This window comes from Staurois parvus, unplaced genomic scaffold (assembly GCF_062004578.1).
Source record: "Staurois parvus isolate SC_StPar_1 unplaced genomic scaffold, SC_StPar_1.0 ptg001192l, whole genome shotgun sequence".
In the NCBI taxonomy this organism is placed as follows: domain Eukaryota; kingdom Metazoa; phylum Chordata; class Amphibia; order Anura; family Ranidae; genus Staurois; species Staurois parvus.
This window is the reverse complement of record NW_028318988.1, coordinates 2975936-2996961: the sequence shown is the minus strand read 5'-3', so window position 1 is coordinate 2996961 and position 21026 is coordinate 2975936. Positions and strand designations below refer to the sequence as shown.

Sequence of the window (21026 nt, the reverse complement as noted above, 5' to 3'; positions counted from 1 at the left end):
CATGTTCTAGTTTGGCCAGGTTTTTATAGATGAGCTGAAGTCTAATATATTCCCAACTGGGATTTGTCTGCATGAGTGCAATGAAGAATGAACCCACAAACATGTCATCCCAGTGGGAGGCTGCTTCTGTTGCTCATTATTTTCAGACTGTGCATTAGTAAAAAAAATAAAACGAGGTATATAGAAAAAAATTGATCTATTCAAACTCAATAATATTCAGGGGGTGAACAAACTGATGAGAAATCAAGACAGGACCTGATATGAAATGATATGAAAAGGGAAACAAAAACACATTTTTTTAATTTGAATGGAGAAAAATCAATTCAGTACTCTACTCAGTACGCTATGGATCTACTATCAAGTGCAGTTGCCTTCACTGTGCTTTTATCTTATGGATATGATATAACTCAGAATGAAAAATGAAAAAAATGATGTAACACCCTCCAGGTTAGCTAGATAAGTTGTTTGGTTTCTTTTGTTTGTTTGTTGGTTCTTTTTAGACAGAGGCTGAGTAGCAGCCTGGGATGAGTCAGCCTGTGAGTGAGGCAGGAGTTAACCTCAGTGCAGGCTGGGAGTGTCAGGGCTCCAGGGTATGACCAGAGGTATGTGAACTGACGCAGGGAAACGCAGGCTTCAGATAAGTTATAAACAATATAATTTATTAAAGACTAACAATACAAACATAAACGCAGTGCAATACTAAAACATAACACAGTGCAAACGAACCAAACCAAACCACCCACAGATAACAGTACATACAATGCAAGCATCGTCAGGCAGGCCGGGTCAATAACAATCGGGCAGGTAGGTACAGGGGGTCAGGCAGAGAATGGTCAGGGTCACAAGCCAGGGATAAAACAGGAGAAGTCAGCAGAGGTCCGGATCAGGCAGGGTCAGCAACGAATCAGACAGGGACAGGAACAGGAACAGGAATGCAGGAACAAGATACAGGGCCCAGGAAAAACACACACCAAGGCAGAGACTGCAGGTCTGGCCATCCCTTAAATAGACCTGAATAATCAACTTCAGGTGTTTGGCTGGCTGCAGGGTTGAGTCTCTGATTGCTGGGAGCACCCGCTGGCCAGCCCTGGTACTGCAGTTCACAAGGCAGGTGAGTCCCACCATTACTGGCAAGTCCATTCCTGACAGGGAGGTTCTACAGGTCAGGGCTTCTGGAACCCTCCCACGTTTCCAGAAACCTAGAGAACTTTCTGACACAGGGGAAGAGGAGGCCCATATTTGCATGCTTGAGGGACCTTAGCAGGAGGCTGGGCATGGTGACTGGGGTAACTCTTAAATATGACAGAGCCTGGAGAGAAAGGGGAGTCGAATGGAAGATGGATTGAGAGAATGCTGGAGTGTGGAGCCTGGGAGGGGGCCCCAGGCTGGTTGCTGGAAGGGAGGATCTCCTCTGTTTCATGATCTCCTTGGGAAGACGGCCTGTGAACCAGAGAAGGAGCCAGCCCAGCATTAGGCTTGAAGGCAGCAACAAACCCACCAAGCAAACAGGGAAAAATAGAGTGATTACTCCTATACCCCTGGGCCAGATAAGGGGAGAGTGTGGTCAGGTGAAACACCCAACTAGTTTCATCAGGGACTGTCCTTAATCTATAGTTCTTGGGCCCCCTTGCCCAGGGAATACCCTCAGGCAGCATAGGAAGTCATACCAGTTCTCGTTATAGTCAGATGGTGTTAACTAAGTCAAAAAAGTAGCTGTTCTTATTCTACATGGTGTGAAATCCTACCACTCTATCCATTATAAGCATTAACGAACAGCTTCATTGATTGAGCAATGGCAGCATGGCCATTGTCAGGAAAATGATGACCATTACTCACCAAACTCTCCCAATCACCTCTCTCTTTCAAATGTACAGTACATTGGGCCTAATTTTGTACCTTTTTAAAGCATGGAGTGGCAAAGGTACTGCTTTCCAATGAAAAGATTTGGAACCTGAAGGCTGGCATTGACCCTCACACTAGGATATAACAGGCCCGAATATTCTTTTGGGTAACACTGTAAAAACCTATGGCTATATCTGTAGCTTTGGCATCAGTAGTAAAACGTCTACACCATTCATCAAACCACCCACTTCTGAAAAAGTGACAGGTGCCCCACCCCTGTTCTGGCCACATGGCAACTCAAACCGGAGCACCTGTAGTGAAGTTTATTTTGTTTTGTTTTTTTAAAAAAGGTGTGATATAAAGTTGATATGAAAATTGCAGAAATTGAAGCATGGATAGGAGGTACCTGTATTGAAGGATGACAAACTGTCCCGATCTGCTTTAGCATTGATAGTCTATATCAGGAAGACTTTACACTCTTGTATACCAGTGCAGGAACTTGCATATGTACTAGTGTGTGGTTCTTCACAAAAAATTACAGCTGGCCACGCATCTCCATGCATGTGCTTGAGCCTGGTGCATGGGCGCATGCTTGCTGCTTACATTGGCACCAGATAGACAATATGAATTGAGCTATTCCCAGGGCTCAGTGCTGCGCAGTCTTCAGCAATAAACCTGTGCCCTAAGACCTACAGTCTTGAATCACTTTCTGGTTTATCTGTGCCTGAATTATGAGTCTAGGCTCTTCAATCAACCCGTTTTAAGCTTCGACCTTTCCTTCAGCTTGTGCATTTTGTTCTGATACTTTATTGCCCACCCCATTGTACCTATCTGATCAACAATCCTGACCTGATTCCTTCACTATGACTTGGTCTGTTACCTGGATTTGCTCTTCCAATGTGTCCTGATGGCTGTGCATCTGCTGCTTCCCAACAATGCTCTCTAAATTTCAGAAGACTAGATGACATTGCTCCCTAAGATGTTTTACTATGTGATTTTATTGTATTAGTGAATGTCACTTTTTCACATTTTTAAATTTCCCGCCGGTTCCATCCCCATATGTCCCGACGTCGCAGGGAACGGAACCCAGAAGACAGATGCTGGCATCGGCCGGAGGACATTGCCGGGGACACTGCAGGGGGGACATCGCGGGGGGCGCAGGACAAGGTAAGTGAAGAAGAGATCCCGGAGCAACGCTGCAGGGTTTTCCCGAGTGTAACTCGGGGTTACCGCTTGTGGTACTGAAACTTTAGCCCGAGCTACACTCGGGAATACTGTTAGTTAAAGTGGAAGTAAACCCACTCTGTATATTTTTACCTAGAGGTAAGCCTATAATAAAGCTTACTTGTAGGTAAAATGAATATCTCCTAACCTGCACTATTTAGCAGCCTGCGCATGGATTCCTAAGGAATGGCATACCCGTGCTGTTCCTTCAGAGCACTGGGCCGTGTTCCTAGACTCCCGTGTGCATGCGTGGGAGTGATGTCATCGTGGCCCTGCCATTCAGTTGGCCAAAGCTTGTGAACCCGGAAGGAAGACCGGATGAAGATGGAAGCCTCTACAGCCGTGATAGCGTGCCACTGGAGGGCTTTGTTTTAAAGCTAAAAAAATACATATCCCATGTGTGAATTTACATGCGTAACAGACGTTTTAATTATTATTTTTTGTTTGACTAGTCTGTTTTGTTTATTCATGTTCTCTATGTGCTGAATTCACAATTATAGATGTTTGCATCCACGCTGGTGTTTTATTCAAAATCAAGTAATAAAATTATCTTTTCTATGATATTTGGTATTAGGATTCACTTTTTGTCATTTGTCATCGATAGTAACAACTTTGCCTACTCTTTGGGCAGTTTGTTTTTGTTTCATTTTAAACTGTTTTACATAATGTGTGATGCATAGAAGCACATTATGTCTTTACCTTGCATGGGATTTTTCTGAGGGAAATCCCTGAGCAGGGGATCCAGTGCCTGCTAAATTAGAGCAAGACAGTCCCCGGTAGTTGCTCATCTGGTTTTCCACCATAGTGCTCCTTCCCCTATCTGGCCCAGGGGGTGCAGGTCTACTTGTTCAGTCCTTCTCTTATGTTGCCGGTGGGCTGGTGGCTGCTACCAGGCTTTCTAGCTGGGCTGCTCCTTCCCTGCTACACAGGTGGCCCACTCTCAGGTGGCCAGTGAAGTCCCAAGTTTTCCTCCTTCCAAGATTCCTGCCTGGAGGTAAGCCCGTCTCCCATCTGGGCCCCCTCCCAGGCTACTACTCTCTAGCTTCACTTCCTCATCTTCCACCTTCAACTTTCCTGCTGCTGAGCAGACTCATTTACTCTGGGCCCTTGCCAAGCCTCTTGTTGGGGATTGGCCAGGATCCTCTAAAAGTACAGACCAGCCACTCCTCACCTCCACCCACTGCTTCTAAATCTTTCTCCAAAGTCTTAGAGTAGGGTGAAATTCCAGAGAGCTGGTCTTCAGAGCCTTTCCATTCTAACCTAAATTAGATCATGCTAGCTATCACACCAAGGCTGCTACTCAGACCTCCTAGCTAACATCTGAACTAGAGCTCCCCCTAGCTAACTAGGAGGGTGCTACATACCATTCCTGACTGATGCCCCAGAGGTTGCAGAAAAAAGCCTGGGGAATATGTTCTCAGTCCCTTTCTCTGTCTCAAAAATAAAAAAACTACTGACACCATCCACTGTTCTACTGACACCAACCTCTGATACCATCCTCTAAGTGGTGGTGGGGGGTGGGCGCCTAACTAAGTCTTTGCTCTGGGTGAAAGAATGTCTAGCTTCGCCAGTGGCACCCACTGACCATCCAACAGCATACTGTAAGTGGCACTCTGCTCTGTCAATCTTGTCTCAATGTAAACTTTTTTGGATAAGGGTCAGGGTGTATGGGATATCCGCAGCTCCAAAAAGGTTCCTTCCTCACAAAAAAAAAAAGGAAGATACTTGACTTAATTCTCTCTCACAGACTTGTTGGTGTGCCTTTAAGCTGATACTGTGATTGTAAGCCTTTAAATGTGGTATTAGACACTCAATGTTTTTAGCTTAATACATTGAGTAAAATAAAATGAACATTCCCCAGTAAACTAGTTGCTAAAATGCTTACTCGAGCAGTTGCAGTTTGCAACTTCAGTACTGCTGGCTCCAGTTCTCTCAGTGCTCCTTGCCTGAACTTCCAGTCTTCAAAGGAAAGAGTTAACAGTGGGCAGTCCAGTCTCCAGTCAGTCTGCTAGCTTGGAAAAGGAGGGAGAAGTAGGGGAGTGTCTTGTCATCCTAGGCTATGGGGCTGTGTGTTTCTATTAATGTACAAAATATAGGGGGTACACAACTCTAGTTCCTACATGCAAGGGTGGTTCCATAAGACGCACCAAATAAAAGGAGCCAGCACCACCCTGAGACATGAAACCTGGGGTTGTGGTCATGACACCAGTCTAAACTGGAAGATAGGCAAGAATTAATAGATAAAGAGGTTGCATACTCAATAAGTATTTAAATCAGCTGCTAAAAGTGCTTAAAAACTGAAGGTTTAATATCACTTTAAGTGGAAACTGACAATACTCTGTGTGTGGTGAGTTGTTCAGACTTTCCAAGGGTTGTTGGTAGTGGCATTTGCCCAGCCCTCCAGTACTCTCAAGACAGTGAAGTTCCCTCTGCAGGATGCTCTTCATCTAGTCATTCTAGTCACCTTCCAGAGGGTCAGCATCAAACTTCAGGCCAATGAACCCAGGCCTTTCTCCTAGCAGTAGTCCTTCCCAGGGCAAAGCCTGGGAGGCAAGAGAGCTTTCTGGAAGTTCCTATAGGTATTTATACTATCTCCAGCATGCACCACTGTCCATAAACTCTCTAGTGCTAAATATTCATAACTTTGTAAATTATCACCTTCCACACTATTATCTGGGACACTCCCTAGGAGAAGGGTGTAGAAATTGGTCACCTGAGCTTAGAGGACCTTGCAGAAAGCAGACTATAAAAATCAACCCAGGTGGGTAATACTAAATTTAAAAGTGAGGCTCTCCACCATATGGCAAGACAGCTACACATGCATAATTTAAGGCAGCACTCCTTAGCTGTGTGTTTTTTCTGGGTCAGTGACACACAGAATAAAAACTGGGAGAGCGTAGGTAGGAGGTGCTAAACCCAAAACCAATTTAGTTTTGCAATGCAGGGTGTTGTAGCTCTATTAGTGCATTTGCGACAGAAACAATTGAGTACTGACGTGATACTTTTTTTATTTGCACTAACATACAATTTTGAGGACAAGCTTTCGGAATATGTCCCCTTCTTGAAGGAGTACTGCCTGGACCTTGACTTCCACCACTATATCACTGAAAGTGAGAGATGGCTGAGACCTCACCTGTTCTTGTAGGGCACATTGGATAGGACCCTCACTCACCCCTCTAATAAACTGATCTCATAGAAGCTTGTCTGGGACGCCTATACACATCCTTACAGGTCCTTTTTCTGTAGCCACTTCTATGACTTCGGAAGGAGTGTAAGGCTTTCAAGAGAAAAGTCCAGGTTTAAACATAAAATATTATACAGTATATCCTTTTTTCTCCAGTTTTCTTTATCTTACTGAATATTTTTACTCAAAAAAGATATTTAATGAGGGAGGATATTTATTTTTTTGTGAATAAACCTGTTCTTATCCTTTTAAATATTTCTAAAAGTATTTGTGTGTATAAATTAAAAAAAACAATGTTTTATATCTTTTTGTTTGCTATTAGTCCCAGAGAAACGTGTGCTGAAATTGTTCTGGCTAACCATGGAAAAGCCTAGATGGAAAAAGGGGGGCACTTGGTCTAGTGTTGAATGGTAAAAGCCTGGTAAAGTAGCAGGTTGTCCAAATGGGGAACCTGAGTTTTTTTAAATCAGACAAGTTACCAGAGACAGAGTTTTAGCGAGAACAAACAACATTTTTTGCCTGATTTCTTGAGTGTTAAGCACAATAAATAAAATAATAACTACATAGAAATTCTCAATATACACAATCCTATACCCACAGTTGATCCAGTTGAGAGCCCTATAAAGCATGAACCAATTTGTTCCAGCAGGGGAAAAACATCCTTCCTGATCCCCAAAAAGACAATTGGATATTCCCTGAATTAACAATCTCAGTTACAGTCGGGCAAGACTGACCATTTGGAAACCTCACTAATAGAACTCCACGCTGCTATTATTTTGAACATGGCCCTTTCAATTAGTGATTCAATTACACAGAATCAGCAGCATGCATGTCATGACTGTTGGGTCTGTTGGATTTCTATTACTCTACTACACCTGCTAGTAAATTATTTGCCATGTAGAAATATCATTTCTACCAAAAACAGTGATTGATCCGGTTAGTGATGTCTGACTGCTATTATTTTGAACACAACTGTGTATATATATATATATACAGTATATACAGGGGCAGACTGACCATTTGGAATCTCGGGCACTGTCCGAGGGCCCAGTGTCAGTAGGAGGCCCCATGAGATGCCCCTGGTACCTTTTTCATAGGCTTTTTTGAGTTTGGGTAAAGACACAGGGGCCCCATGATCCCCTATTGCCTGAGGGCCCCATGAGTTGTCTGTCTGCCCCTGGTTACAGTATATACTGCAAAGTTTATGAAAAGTACTACAATGTCCCCTTATTGGCCATGTATGAAGGAGAAGCCAAGTAATGTGTTTAAATTGAATTGCACTTCACAGATGAGGGAAAGGTGAGTACAGAACTGAAGAAATACTTTAATGTGTTAGGAATAATAGAAAGGAGAGCCCACTGTCCAAAAGAATGCACCTTTGATGGTATATTAAGAGAGTAACAAGCCAACGCATTTCAGGAGAAAGGACTCTCCCTTCTTCAGGGCTATTAAACAAATACAAAAAATATACAGAGAAAAAAATATATGAGAAAGGAAAAAAAATGTGTGTGTGTGTGTATATATATATATATATATATATATATATATATATATATATATATATATATATATATGCCACTTGCCCTTCCTGACCAAGCCATTGTTTGGATTCACCCCCCTTCCTGACCAGGCCATTGTTTGGATTTACCCCCCTTCCTGACCAGGCCATTGTTTGGATTTACCCCCCTTCCTGACCAGGCCATTGTTTGGATTTACCCCCCCCCCCCTTCCTGACCAAGCCATTTTTTGTGATACGGCACTGCGTTACTTTAACTGACAATTGCGCGTTCATGCAACGCTGCACCCAAATTATATTTAGGTCCTTTTTTCCCACAAATAGAGATTTCTTTTGGTGGTATTTGATCGTCTGTGTGTTTTTTATTTTTTGAGCTTTAAGCAAATAAAGATAATTTTGAGAAAAAAAACATTATTTTTGACTTTTTGCTATTAAACATGTCCAGTAAAAAAATTTTAAAAAAAAACTAATTTTGTCATAAATTTAGGTCAAAATGTATTCTGCTACGTCTTTGCTAAAAAACAAAATCCCAATACGTGTAAATTAATTGGTTTACGTGAAAGCTATAGCATTTACAAATGGCGGTATATATACTGGATTTTGTTTATTTTTTAAACTTTTTTTTACTAGTAATGGCAGCGGCTATGCAGAGCCATACAAAGCAGTGTGCAGGAGCTGACAGGAGAGAGATCTGTGTTGTTTATACATAGTTCTCTCCCCCGTTAGTAATACTCGGGGCCCATTGCTTGAGATGACGTGAAGTAGTAAGTGGGTGTTTTGGCAACTAAGCGCTGGAAACCGGAATCAACACAAGTCAAAACATATATTAGCAGCATACAATGGATCTTCAAGATAGTATTCAAAAAAGTATGAAAGCAATCTCATCACAGCAGTAAACTGCAACTTTTCAAAGCCTTGTGGGACCCCTTTATCAATTCACTGTTGTGATGCAATTGAATTATTAAACAAAGGGAAGGACTTTTCTGGGTTGTCCCTGAGTTGTATTTTTCAGCTGTTATCATTGTTTGGTATATCCCTTGGTGCTAACTGACTTGATGGGGAGCTCATACATTTTGAGTTGTGAGTTTTGCTTTTCTTCTGCACCCTTCTTACTATAATGGGTCTACCTCTTTCACATGTCATGTGTAGTAGGTGTTTGCTCTGACAACGGACAATGGTCAGAGGTTGGTAGCAGTAGTATGGAATCCACTGTGGGAACACTGTAAAGGGGCTATAATGACCCTCATTACAACAGACGAGGAATCATCGGCCGGGCCCCGGTGATTGACAGCTGAGGCTGCAAATGGTGGCATGGGTAGAGCCCCCTACCCAGAACTGCAAAATTACATATATATATATACAGTTGTGTTCAAAATAATAGCAGTGTGTTTAAAAAAGTGAATAAAGCTGAAAATCCTTCCAATAGCTTTTATTTCCATCCACACAAATGCATTGGGAACACGACACATTCTATTCCAAATCAAAACATGAAGAAAAATAGATCAAATTTATGTTGTTCCTCTAAAAAAATTGAAGAAAAGTGAATATTAGACGGTTCAAAAAAATTGCAGTGTTTGTATTCTTCTCTACAAACTCAAACATTCACTATATAAACTGAAAAATGTTTGAAGATTTTGCTTTCTTTTGAATGACTTCATGAATATTTGGTTGTAGTCGCACTGTTTCTGAGAACTGCTGTACATCTGTGTTGCATGGAGTCACCCAACTTCTGGCCCCTGTGATCAGGTATTCCAGCCCAGGATGATTGGACGACATTCCACAGTTCTTCTCTATTTCTTGGTTTTGCCTCAGAAACTGCATTTTCGATGTCACCCCACAAAACTTCTATTGGATTAAGATCCGGGGATTGGGCTGGCCACTCCATAACGTCAATCTTGTTGGTCTGGAACCAAGATGTTGCATGTTTACTGGTGTGTTTGGGGTCGTTGTCTTGTTGGAACACCCATTTCAAGGGCATTTCCTCTTCAGCATAAGGCAGCATGACCTCTTCAAGTATTCTGATGTCTTCAAACTGATCCATGATCCCTGGTATGCGATAAATAGGCCCAACACCGTAGTATGAGAAACATCCCCATATCATGATGCTTGCACCACCATGCTTCACGGTCTTCACAGTGTACTGTGGCTTGAATTCAGTGTTTGGGGGTCGTCGGACAAACTGTCTCCGGCCACTAGACCCAAAAAGAACAATCTTACTTTCATCAGTCCACAAAATGTTGCGCCATTTCTCTTTAGGCCAGTCAATGTGCTCTTTGGCAAATTGTAACCTCTTCAGCACATGTCTTTTTTCCAACAGTGGGACTTTGCGGGGGCTTCTTGCAGATAGCTTGGCTTCACATAGGCGTCTTCTAATTATAACAGTCCTCACAGGGAACTTTACACCTTCTTTCATCTTCCTGGAGCTGATTGTTGGCTGAGTCCGCGCCATTTTGGCTATTCTTCTATCCATTCCAATGGTAGTTTTTCCCTTTCTTCCACGTCTTTCAGGTTTTGGTTGTCATTTTAAAGCATTTGCGATCATTTTAGCTGAGCAGCCGATCATTTTCTGCACTTCTTTATATGTTTTCCCCTCTCCAATCAACTTTTTAATCAAGGTACGCTGTTCTTCTGAACAATGTCTGGAACGACCCATTTTCCTCAGAATTTCAGAGAGAAATGTACTGTAACCAGCATGTACAACATTTGCTGCCTTCCTTCCTTAAATAAGGGCAATAATTGCCACCTGTTTATCAAAGAATGAATGACCTCACTAATAGAACTCCACACTGCTATTATTTTGAACATGCCCCTTTCAATGAGTGATTCAATGACACAGAATCAGCAGCATGCATGTCATGACTGTTGGGTCTGTTGGATTTCTATTACTCTACTACACCTGCTAGTAAATTATTTGCCATATCATTTCTACCAAAAACAGTAATTGATCCGGTTAGTGATGTCTGACTGCTATTATTTTGAACACAACTGTGTATATAGTATATATATTGAATACAGCCAAAATGGTAGTATTTGAAATATATGTCAATATACTTGGGAAGAATATTTTGCAAGTATTTTTAAAATATATCTTTCTTCCATGTGGGAGTTTGAGGTGGTTGGCACTTTTTTATGAACATTTGTTTAGGCACTGGTCTATCCCACCACACATTATTATTTTAACCTTTATGATGACACCCTCAATAAAAGATGGATACGTTCACATGCAGTAATTTAACCATTTGCCGCCCGCCCTATGGCCGAATGGCGGCCGGCAAATGTCGTCAGCGTTCCTTGTGGATGCCATATGGCGTCCTCCCGCACATGCACAGATTGCGCTCCTGCAGAGTCGTGCAGCGGCACAATCTGTCACCCGCCGTGTACCTCGGACATGGCCGATGACAGATCTGAGTATCGGCCCTCGTTGCCGGTACCATTTGACCTGCTGTGACCAATCACAGCAGGTCACATGACAGTTGTATACAATGGATGGCTTCATTCATGCCATCCATTGTATACTAGTGTCTAGCTGTGAATGGTCACAGCTAATCACATGCACATGTCATGTGATTAGCTATGGCCAAATCACAGCTAACCACAAAAAAAAAAAAAAAAACCCTGAATGAATCGATGTCATTCAGGTAAATGCTTGCTTATAGCAAAGTAATTCTTTGCTATAAGCAAATTGTGTAAAAAAACAAAACAAATACTGATCACTTCCCCAAAGTAGTACAATGTTATTATGGTAACATTGTATTACTTTGGTAAGAGTGAAATATGAAAAAAAAATCTTAAAAAAAAAAAAAAAAAATAATAAAAAATAACAAATAATAAAAAAAATTTAAAAAATATATATATTTTTTTTAATACTGTCACCAGTCAGTGTCCCTGATCACCGTCATGCCAGTTATATGATGACACTGTACTGCACTGGTGACAATATGTAAAAAAAAATAGGGAAACTAATTTTTTAAATGTTTTAATTTTCCGAAAAATTATGACAAAAAAAATACAACTTCAAAAAACTCGCCATGCCTCTTATGAAGTACGTTGTACTGTCTACTCTGCAAAAAGGGGTCATTTGGGGGATATCTGTACTGTTCTGACATTTGGGGGATATCTGTACTGTTCTGACATTTGGGGGATATCTGTACTGTCCTGACATTTGGGGGATATCTGTACTGTCCTGACATTTGGGGGATATCTGTACTGTTCTGACATTTGGGGGATATCTGTACTGTTCTGACATTTGGGGGATATCTGTACTGTTCTGACATTTGGGGGATATCTGTACTGTCCTGACATTCTTGGACCTCAAGAAATTAGATTGGCTGTCAGTACTTCAGGATTGATCAATATTCAGATCTATACCATAGTTTGTGAACTCTATAACTTTCCTACAAACTAAATAATACATCCTAATTTGGGTTATTTTCACCAAAGACATGTAGCAGAATACATCTCAACCTAAATTTATAAAGAACAATTATTTATTTGCAAACTTTTATAACAGAAACAAAGAAAAACGTGTTTTTTTTCAACATTTTTGGTTTGTTTGTTTTTTTTGTTAATTTAGCAAAAAATAAAAACCCCAGCGGTGATTAAATACCACCAAAAGAAAGCTCTAGTTGTGTGAAGAAAATGATAAAATTTTAGCTTGGGTATAATGTTGGATGATCGCGCAATTGTCATTCAAAGTGTGAGAGCGCTGAAACCTGAAATGGCCTGGGCAGGAAGGGGGTAAAATTGCCCGGTATTGAATTGGTTAAAACTTTTAGGCTCCATGCACACGCTGTATGAAAAATGCTGATAATAGAATTTTTGTGCTGGCTTGTAGTAGTGTTTTTGTAGCATTTGGAAGCGTTTAGCAGCATTCACTTTTTTACAGTACATTAAGAGAAAAAAAAATAAAGCTTGAAAAAAGCTGTTTGGAGCATTTTAGAAACATTTAGCATTTTTTTCCTGCCAGGAAAATGCTCCCAAAAACTCTAAAAAACATTTTTTTTCCGCTCTTACATGCTAAAGCTTGAAAAACGCTTCTAGCATAAAATAGTGTGCATGGATACATAAGATAACACTATTAGCTTGAGGGAGCAGAAAAAAAATGCTCATAATAGCTTCTAAAAAAATGCTATTGTGCATGGAGCCTTAAGGCTATGAATATTGACCACTTCCCATCCGGCCCATGTACATAAACAGCACACGCACTTTCAGGCTGTACGAGCTCCCTGGGAGCGTGTGGCACTGCGATCCAGTGTCCTCTGGACACAGCAGGACACCGATCGCTGTACGGGACCTCTGTGTGAGGTCCCGATCACGTGATCACTGATTGGCCAATCAGTGATCACATGCAAAGTAGTAAGCAAGATGTCACTTGTGACATCATTGCTTACTACGTGTGAAATCTGTGAATGATCACAGAGGTCACATGGTACAAGGCTATTCACAACAGCCTTGTACCATGTGACAAGCTGTGACCAATCACAGCTCACACAGTACTTCTCAATGAGTGCAAGAATGCAGCCAGAGAGAAAGAGAAATGATTGCTTTTACATCCTATATAGGTGTAAAAGCAATCAGTGTAAAAAAAAAAATCTTCATCACCCCCCACAAGTAGTACAGTGTCACCATGGTGACACTGTACTGCTAGGGTGACAGTATGTAAAATAAAAAATAAAAAATAATAATATAAAAAAAAAATAAAAATGTAAAAAAAAATGTTTAAAAATTATAATTTTTGGTTATAAACTAATTTGGATTTTTTTTTACTAAAAAGATAACGGAATAAATTTTGGCAAAGATTTATGATGAAATATTATTTGCAAAATTTTATTTAAAAAAAACACTTTTTTTCAAAATTTTTGGACATTTTCATTTACATAGCAAAAAAAATAAAAATCCCAGCGGTGAATAAATACCACCAAAATAAAACTTTATCTGTGTCAAAAAAATGGTAAAAAATTCATTTGGGTACAGTGTTGCATGACTGCGCAATTGTCATTCAAAGTGTGATAGCGCTGAAAGCTGAAAATTGCCCTGGACAGGAAGGGGGTAAAAGTGTCCGGACTGGAAGTGGTTAACCACTTGTAGATGTAGATGTAACCCAAGTAGATAAATGGGCAGACTGGAGCGCTGCAAATGAGGATGGACATTTCTAAATGTCCCCCCACGTCCATTGCCTGTGCGTGCTTCCTGGGACACAGATCACTGTACGGGACCTCTGTGTGAGGTCCCGTTTCATGTGATCACTGATTGGCCAATCAGTGATCTCATGAAGAGTAGTAAACAAGATGTCTCTTCCTGACACCATTGCTTACTACGTGTGAAATATGTGAATGATCACAGAGGTCACATGGTACAAGGCTATTCACAGTAGCCTTGTACCATGTGCCAAGCTGTGACCAATCACAGCTCTTCGAGTATTTCTCAATGGTTGCAGGAATGCAGTCAGAGAGGAGAAATTATTGTTTTTACAGCCTTTATGGGTGTAAAAGCAATCAGTGCAAAAAAAGAAAAAAAAAATCTTCATCACCCCCCACAAGTAGTACAGTGTCACTTTAGATAACCGAATACATTTTGGCCAAGATTTATGAAGAAAGATTATTTATTTTCAAAATTTTATAAGAAAAACAAATTTTTTCAACATTTTTGGATTTTTCATTTATATAGGAAAAAATTACAAATCCCAATGGTGAACAAATACCACCAAAATAAAGTTTTATCTGTCTCAAAAAAATGCTAAAAAATTCATATGGGTACAGTGTTGCATGACGGCGCAATTGTCATTCAAAGTGCGACAGCACTGAAAGCTGAAAATTGGCCTGGACTGGAAGGGGGTGAAAGTGTCCGGACTGGAAGTGGGTAAGGCGGGAAGGATGTTGAACTCCCTTCCACAGCTGGTGGTGTCAGTGGAGACACACACACTCAGGTTGAACTGGATGGACTGGTTTCTTTATTCAATCCTAGCAACTATGTAAGTTTAGTCCCCCAACTTTAAATCTACCGCAATTATGTAACTTGAGGACCTACCTTAAGTATCCAATCATTTTGTATCCAGTTAGGTGGGTTTTTGCTCTGCTTACATGTTGGTTTGTGATATAATGTGATGTACAATCAGAAGGGCGTAGCTCAGAGTGGATGACTGACAGCAGCAGGGGGACACTGGGCCCCCCTACTAAACTGACCAGGCCTGTGTCTGGTATGGAAGGTTTGATGGACCTGATCCTTGGTGCAACTTAACTGAAATGGATACTAAATATAAATAAAATGAAGTATAAAACATTTTTTTTTAAAATCCTACCTAAAATGTCCATGTAGATACTAATAATGGCACATTGCAATCTGAGCAGGGGTGGACTGACAACTCATGGGGCCCCCCGGGCAATAGAGGATCATGGGGCCCCTGTGTTCTCACCAAAACTCAAACTACACCCAAAAAAGCCTATGAAAGGTACCAGGGGCATCTCAAGTGGCCCCTTGTTGACCCTGGGCCCTCGGGCAGTGCCCAAGTGCTCAAATGATCAGTCCACCCACTCAAACCACACCCAAAAAAGCCTATGAAAGGTACCAGGGGCATCTCATGGGGCCCCCTACTGGCCCCAGGCCCTCGGGCAGTGCCTGAGTGCTCGAATGGTCAGCCCGCCACTGAATCTGAGCATACAATCTCTGTACAATCAACTTCAAATCTACCAAAATGATGAAACTTGAGGACCTACCTTAAGTATCCAGTCATTTTGTATCCATTTAGGTGGGTTGTTGCACTGTTTACATGTTGGTTTGTGATATAATGTGATGTACAATCAGAGGGGTGTAGCTTAGAGTGGATGACTGACAGCAGCAGGGGGACACTGGGCCCCCCTACTAAACTGACCAGGCCTGTGTCTGGTATGGAAGGTTTGATGGACCTGATCCTTGGTGCAACGTAACTGAAATGGATACTAAATATAAATAAAATGAAGTATAAAACATTTTTTTTTTTAAATCCTACCTAAAATGTCCATATAGATACTAATAATGGCACATTACAATCTGAGCAGGGGTGGGCTGACAACTCATGGGGCCCCCTGGGCAATAGGGGATCATGAGGCCCCTGTGTTCTCACCAAAACTCAAACCACACCCAAAAAAGCCTATGAAAGGTACCAGGGGCATCTCATGGGGCCCCTTGTTGACCCTGGGCCCTCAGGCAGTGCCCAAGTGCTCGAATGGTCAATCCGCCCACTCAAACCACACCCAAAAAAGCCTATGAAAGGTACCAGGAACATCTCATGGGGCCCCCTACTGAAGTATCCAGTCATTTTGTATGCATTTAGGTGGGTTGTTGCACTGTTTACATGTTGGTTTGTGATATAATGTGATGTACAATCAGAAGGGTGTAGCTCAGTGTCGATGACTGACAGCAGCAGGGGGACACTGGGCCCCCCTACTAAACTGACCAGGCTTGTGTCTGGTATGGAAGGTTTGATGGACCTGATCCTTGGTGCAACTTAACAGAAATGGATACTAAATATAAATAAAATGAACTATAAAACCTTTTTTTTTTTTAAATCCTACCTAAAACATCCATATAGACACCTGTTTTAGAAAATTGGCCTGGACAGGAAGGGGGTGAAAGTGTCCGGACTTGAAGTAGTGAAATGAGGAAAACAATAAAACTTATTATACTGCTTGAAAAATCAACGTGGTGATTAACTATAATACAGATCGTAAATCTATTGTCCCTGTTTTGTTTTTTTATTATTATTATTTGCTCCAAAATGTATGCAACTTTTGCACAATTTTGACTCTAAGAGCTTCAGTCCTTATCCCATAAATCAGAGGGTTTAGAGTAATGGAGGAACTCAAACCGGTCACACAGATGGCAACATGAGCAACGTTCGAAAGTGAACCACTGTTTAACCTGTACCTAAATGTAACAAACATTGTTCCAACCATGAAAATGGAAAAGGCCATTACATGAGTCACCAGAGTATACATAGCTTTCTGAGAAGCTTCCGCAGAAAGCTTGAGGCAAATGAGAACCGTCCTTATGTAACAGTAAATGATTCCAAGCATGCAGCCAATCACAAAGAACAAGGTATAAGTGGTTCCATAGATAAGGTTGATGGTTATGTCTCCACAAGCCAACCGTTGAAGGGACATGCTCTCACAATAGACACTGTTGATGTCAATCGCACAAAAGTCTAGTCTTGCCGTTAGTAAAACCCCCACAGCGATTCCCATTACGACAAAAATCCATATTCCAATGATCACTTTAACACACGTCAGGCTCGTCATGAGAGAATGATATCTCAGAGGGTGTCCTACAGCCAAAAAACGATCGTATGCTATAGCTGTAAAGGCAAAAATTTCGACAGAACCATAACCTTGGACAAAGAAGGCCTGGGAGAGACATGGGGACAGAGAGATGGTCGAACAGTCAGTCAACAAATCTACGAAAAGTTTGGGCAGGAAAGCAGAACTTCCAAACATGACGTTGACAACCAGGTGACATATAAAGAAATACATAGGTTCGTGCAAGCTTTCTTCTACCTGAATTATGTAGACAATCATTAAACATACTAACATGGTGGTAACATATAAAGCAAAGGCAAGAAGAGCATACAGGTATCTAAATGATTCCATCTCAATAAGTCCCACAAGAACAAAATGGGTGATCAATGTTGAAGAGTTTTTCTCTGATGAAATCATGGCTTAATATTTATTGCCTCCCAAAAGGCCAGATAGTGACATTTCTAAAAAGATCTGAACATCATGTAAACAAGTAAAAAATACCCTAATGTATATTGGCCTTGCATGATCAGTCTTCATGCATTTTTTTCTCTCGAGTAGACCTGCCGAGTGATGCATTCCTGCCTAGACGAGTTTATATAGCTATTGTAGGACTGTATCCCTGGTTGGGATTTGCCCTGTGGAGGAGCACACTGAGAAGGACTTCAGGGATCGTTTGCAGAAAATGCAGAAATGTCATTCCGATGGGACCACAAGCTGTAACAACTGCTCTCTGCCTCATTAGTGAGAAAGAAAAATTAATGAGTTAGAGTAGCTTAATTAACTCTTAATGAATCCAAAAAAAAATGATGGTACACACAGGATTATTTACAACCTAAAGAGGAGTTCAAAAAACTGAATTCAAAGTGAGTTGGTTAAAATGATCCAATGCTGACCGTAGTGTTTATGAAATGAGTCGTCAGAATTAGTGAGGGGGGTTCAGTTTTTCCTTAATGAAATTCTGTTAATACGTAAATAATGCGTTTTAAAGGACTAGTCACAGCAATAAACTTTGCACTGGATTTTTAGCGGAACAATAAAATCACACAAATGCGTTTTCAGTATTTTTTTCACCTACTGGACCATTCACTGAGTGACAGAAGGTCATCTGAGATATACTAGTTCATCAGAATATTTGTTCATCCAGTATTATGGAGGAGATCAGCTATGAGGAAAGATTAGAGGAATGAATTTATTCTCTCTTGAGAATAGGAGATTAGGGGGGGATATGATCTCCATGTATAATACATAAGGGGGGGGATATGTTCTCCATGTATAATACATGAGGGGGGATATGATCTCCATGTGTAATACATAAGGGGGGATATGATCACCATGTATAATACATAAGAGGGGATATGATCACCATGTATAATACATAAGGGGGATATGATCTCCATGTATAATACATAAGGGGGATATGATCTCCATGTATAATACATAAGGGGGATATGATCTCCATGTATAATACATAAGGGGGGGATATGATCTCCATGTAAAATACATAAGGGGGGATATGATCTCCATGTATAATACATAAGGGGGGATATGATCTCCATGTATAATACATAAGGGGGGATATGATCTCCATGTATAATACATAAGGGGGGATATGATCTCCATGTATAATATATAAGGGGGGATATGATCTCCATGTATAATACATAAGGGGGGATATGATCTCCATGTATAATACATCAGGGGGGATATGATCACCATGTATAATACATAAGGGGGATATGTTCTCCATGTATAATACATAATGGGGGGGTATGATCTCCATGTATAATACATAAGGGGGGATATGATCTCCATGTATAATACATAAGGGGGGATATGATCTCCATGTATAATACATAAGGGGGATATGATCTCCATGTATAATATATAAGGGGGGGACATGATCTCCATGTATAATACAAAAGGGGGGGATATGATCACCATGTATAATACATAAGGGGGGATATGATCTCCATGTATAATACATAAGGGGGGATATGATCATCATGTATAATACATAAGGGGGATATGATCTCCATGTATAATACATAAGGGGGGATATGATCACCATGTATAATACATAAGGGGGGATATGATCACCATGTATAATACATAAGGGGGATATGATCTCCATGTATAATACATAAGGGGGGATATGATCACCATGTATAATACATAAGGGGGATATGATCTCCATGTATAATACATAAGGGGGGGATATGATCTCCATGCATAATACATAAGGGGGGATATGATCTCCATGTATAATACATAAGGGGGGATATGATCTCCATGCATAATACATAAGGGGGGATATGATCACCATGTATAATACATAAGGGGGATATGATCACCATGTATAATACATAAGGGGGGATATGATCACCATGTATAATACATAAGGGGGATATGATCTCCATGTATAATACATAAGGGGGGATATGATCACCATGTATAATACATAAGGGGGGATATGATCTCCATGTATAATACATAAGGGGGGATATGATCTCCATGCATAATACACAAGGGGGGATATGATCACCATGTATAATACATAAGGGGGGATATGATCACCATGTATAATACATAAGGGGGGATATGATCTCCATGTATAATACACAAGGGGGGATATGCTCTCCATGTATAATACATAAGGGGGGGGATATGATCTCCATGTATAATACACAAGGGGGGATATGCTCTCCATGTATAATACATAAGGGGGGAATATGATCTCCATGTATAATACACAAGGGGGGATATGCTCTCCATGTATAATACATAAGGGGGGAATATGATCTCCATGTATAACACACAAGGGGGGATATGCTCTCCATGTATAATACATAAGGGGGGATATGATCTCCATGTATAATACATAAGGGGGGATATGATCTCCATGTAAAATACATAAGGGGGGATATGATCTCCATGCATAATACATAAGGGGGGATATGATCACCATGTATAATACATAAGGGGGGATATGCTCTCCATGCATAATACATAAGGGGGGATATGATCTCCATGTATAATACACAAGGGGGGATATGATCACCATGTGTAATACATAAGGGGGGATATGATCTCCATGTATAATACACAAGGGGGATATGCTCTCCATGTATAATACATAAGGGGGGGATATGATCTCCATGTATAATACACAAGGGGGGATATGCTCTCCATGTATAATACATAAGGGGGGGGATATGATCTCCATGTATAAAACATAAGGGGGGATATGATCTCCATGTATAATACATAAGGGGGGATATGATCTCCATGTATAATACATAAGGGGGGGATATGATCTCCATGTATAATACACAAGGGGGGATATGCTCTCCATGTATAATACATAGGGGGGGGGGGATATGATCTCCATGTATAATACATAAGGGAGGATATGATCTCCATGTATAATACATAAGGGGGGATATGATCTCCATGTAAAATACATAAGGGGGGATATGCTCTCCATGCATAATACATAAGGGGGGATATGATCACCATGTATAATACATAAGGGGGGATATGATCACCATGTATAATACATAAGGGGGATATGATCTCCATGTATAATACATAAGGGGGATATGATCTCCATGTATAATACATAAGGGGGGGATATGATCTCCATGTATAATACACAAGGGGGGATATGCTCTCCATGTATAATACATAAGGGGGGGATATGATCTCCATGTATAATACACAAGGGGGGATATGCTCTCCATGTATAATACATAAGGGGGGATATGATCACCATGTATAATACATAAGGGGGGATATGATCACCATGTATAATACATAAGGGGGGATATGATCTCCATGTATAATACATAAGGGGGTGGGGGATATGATCTCCATGTATAATACATAAGGGGGGGATATGATCTCCATGTATAATACATAAGGGGGGATATGATCTCCATGTATAATACATAAGGGGGGATATGATCTCCATGTATAATACATAAGGGGGGAT

The 21026-nt window shown here is 40.8% G+C and overlaps 1 protein-coding gene across 1 annotated transcript; it reads right to left on the bottom strand.

Annotated features, from left to right (window-relative positions):
- Window positions 1-16504: 16504 nt before the first annotated feature.
- On the bottom strand, window positions 16505-17329 carry LOC149438424 (olfactory receptor 52N5-like). Its single transcript, XM_089659941.1, has one exon. The coding sequence runs from the start codon at window positions 17327-17329 to the stop codon at window positions 16505-16507; it is 825 nt and encodes a 274-aa protein (XP_089516067.1).
- Between the last annotated feature and the right edge of the window lie 3697 nt (window positions 17330-21026).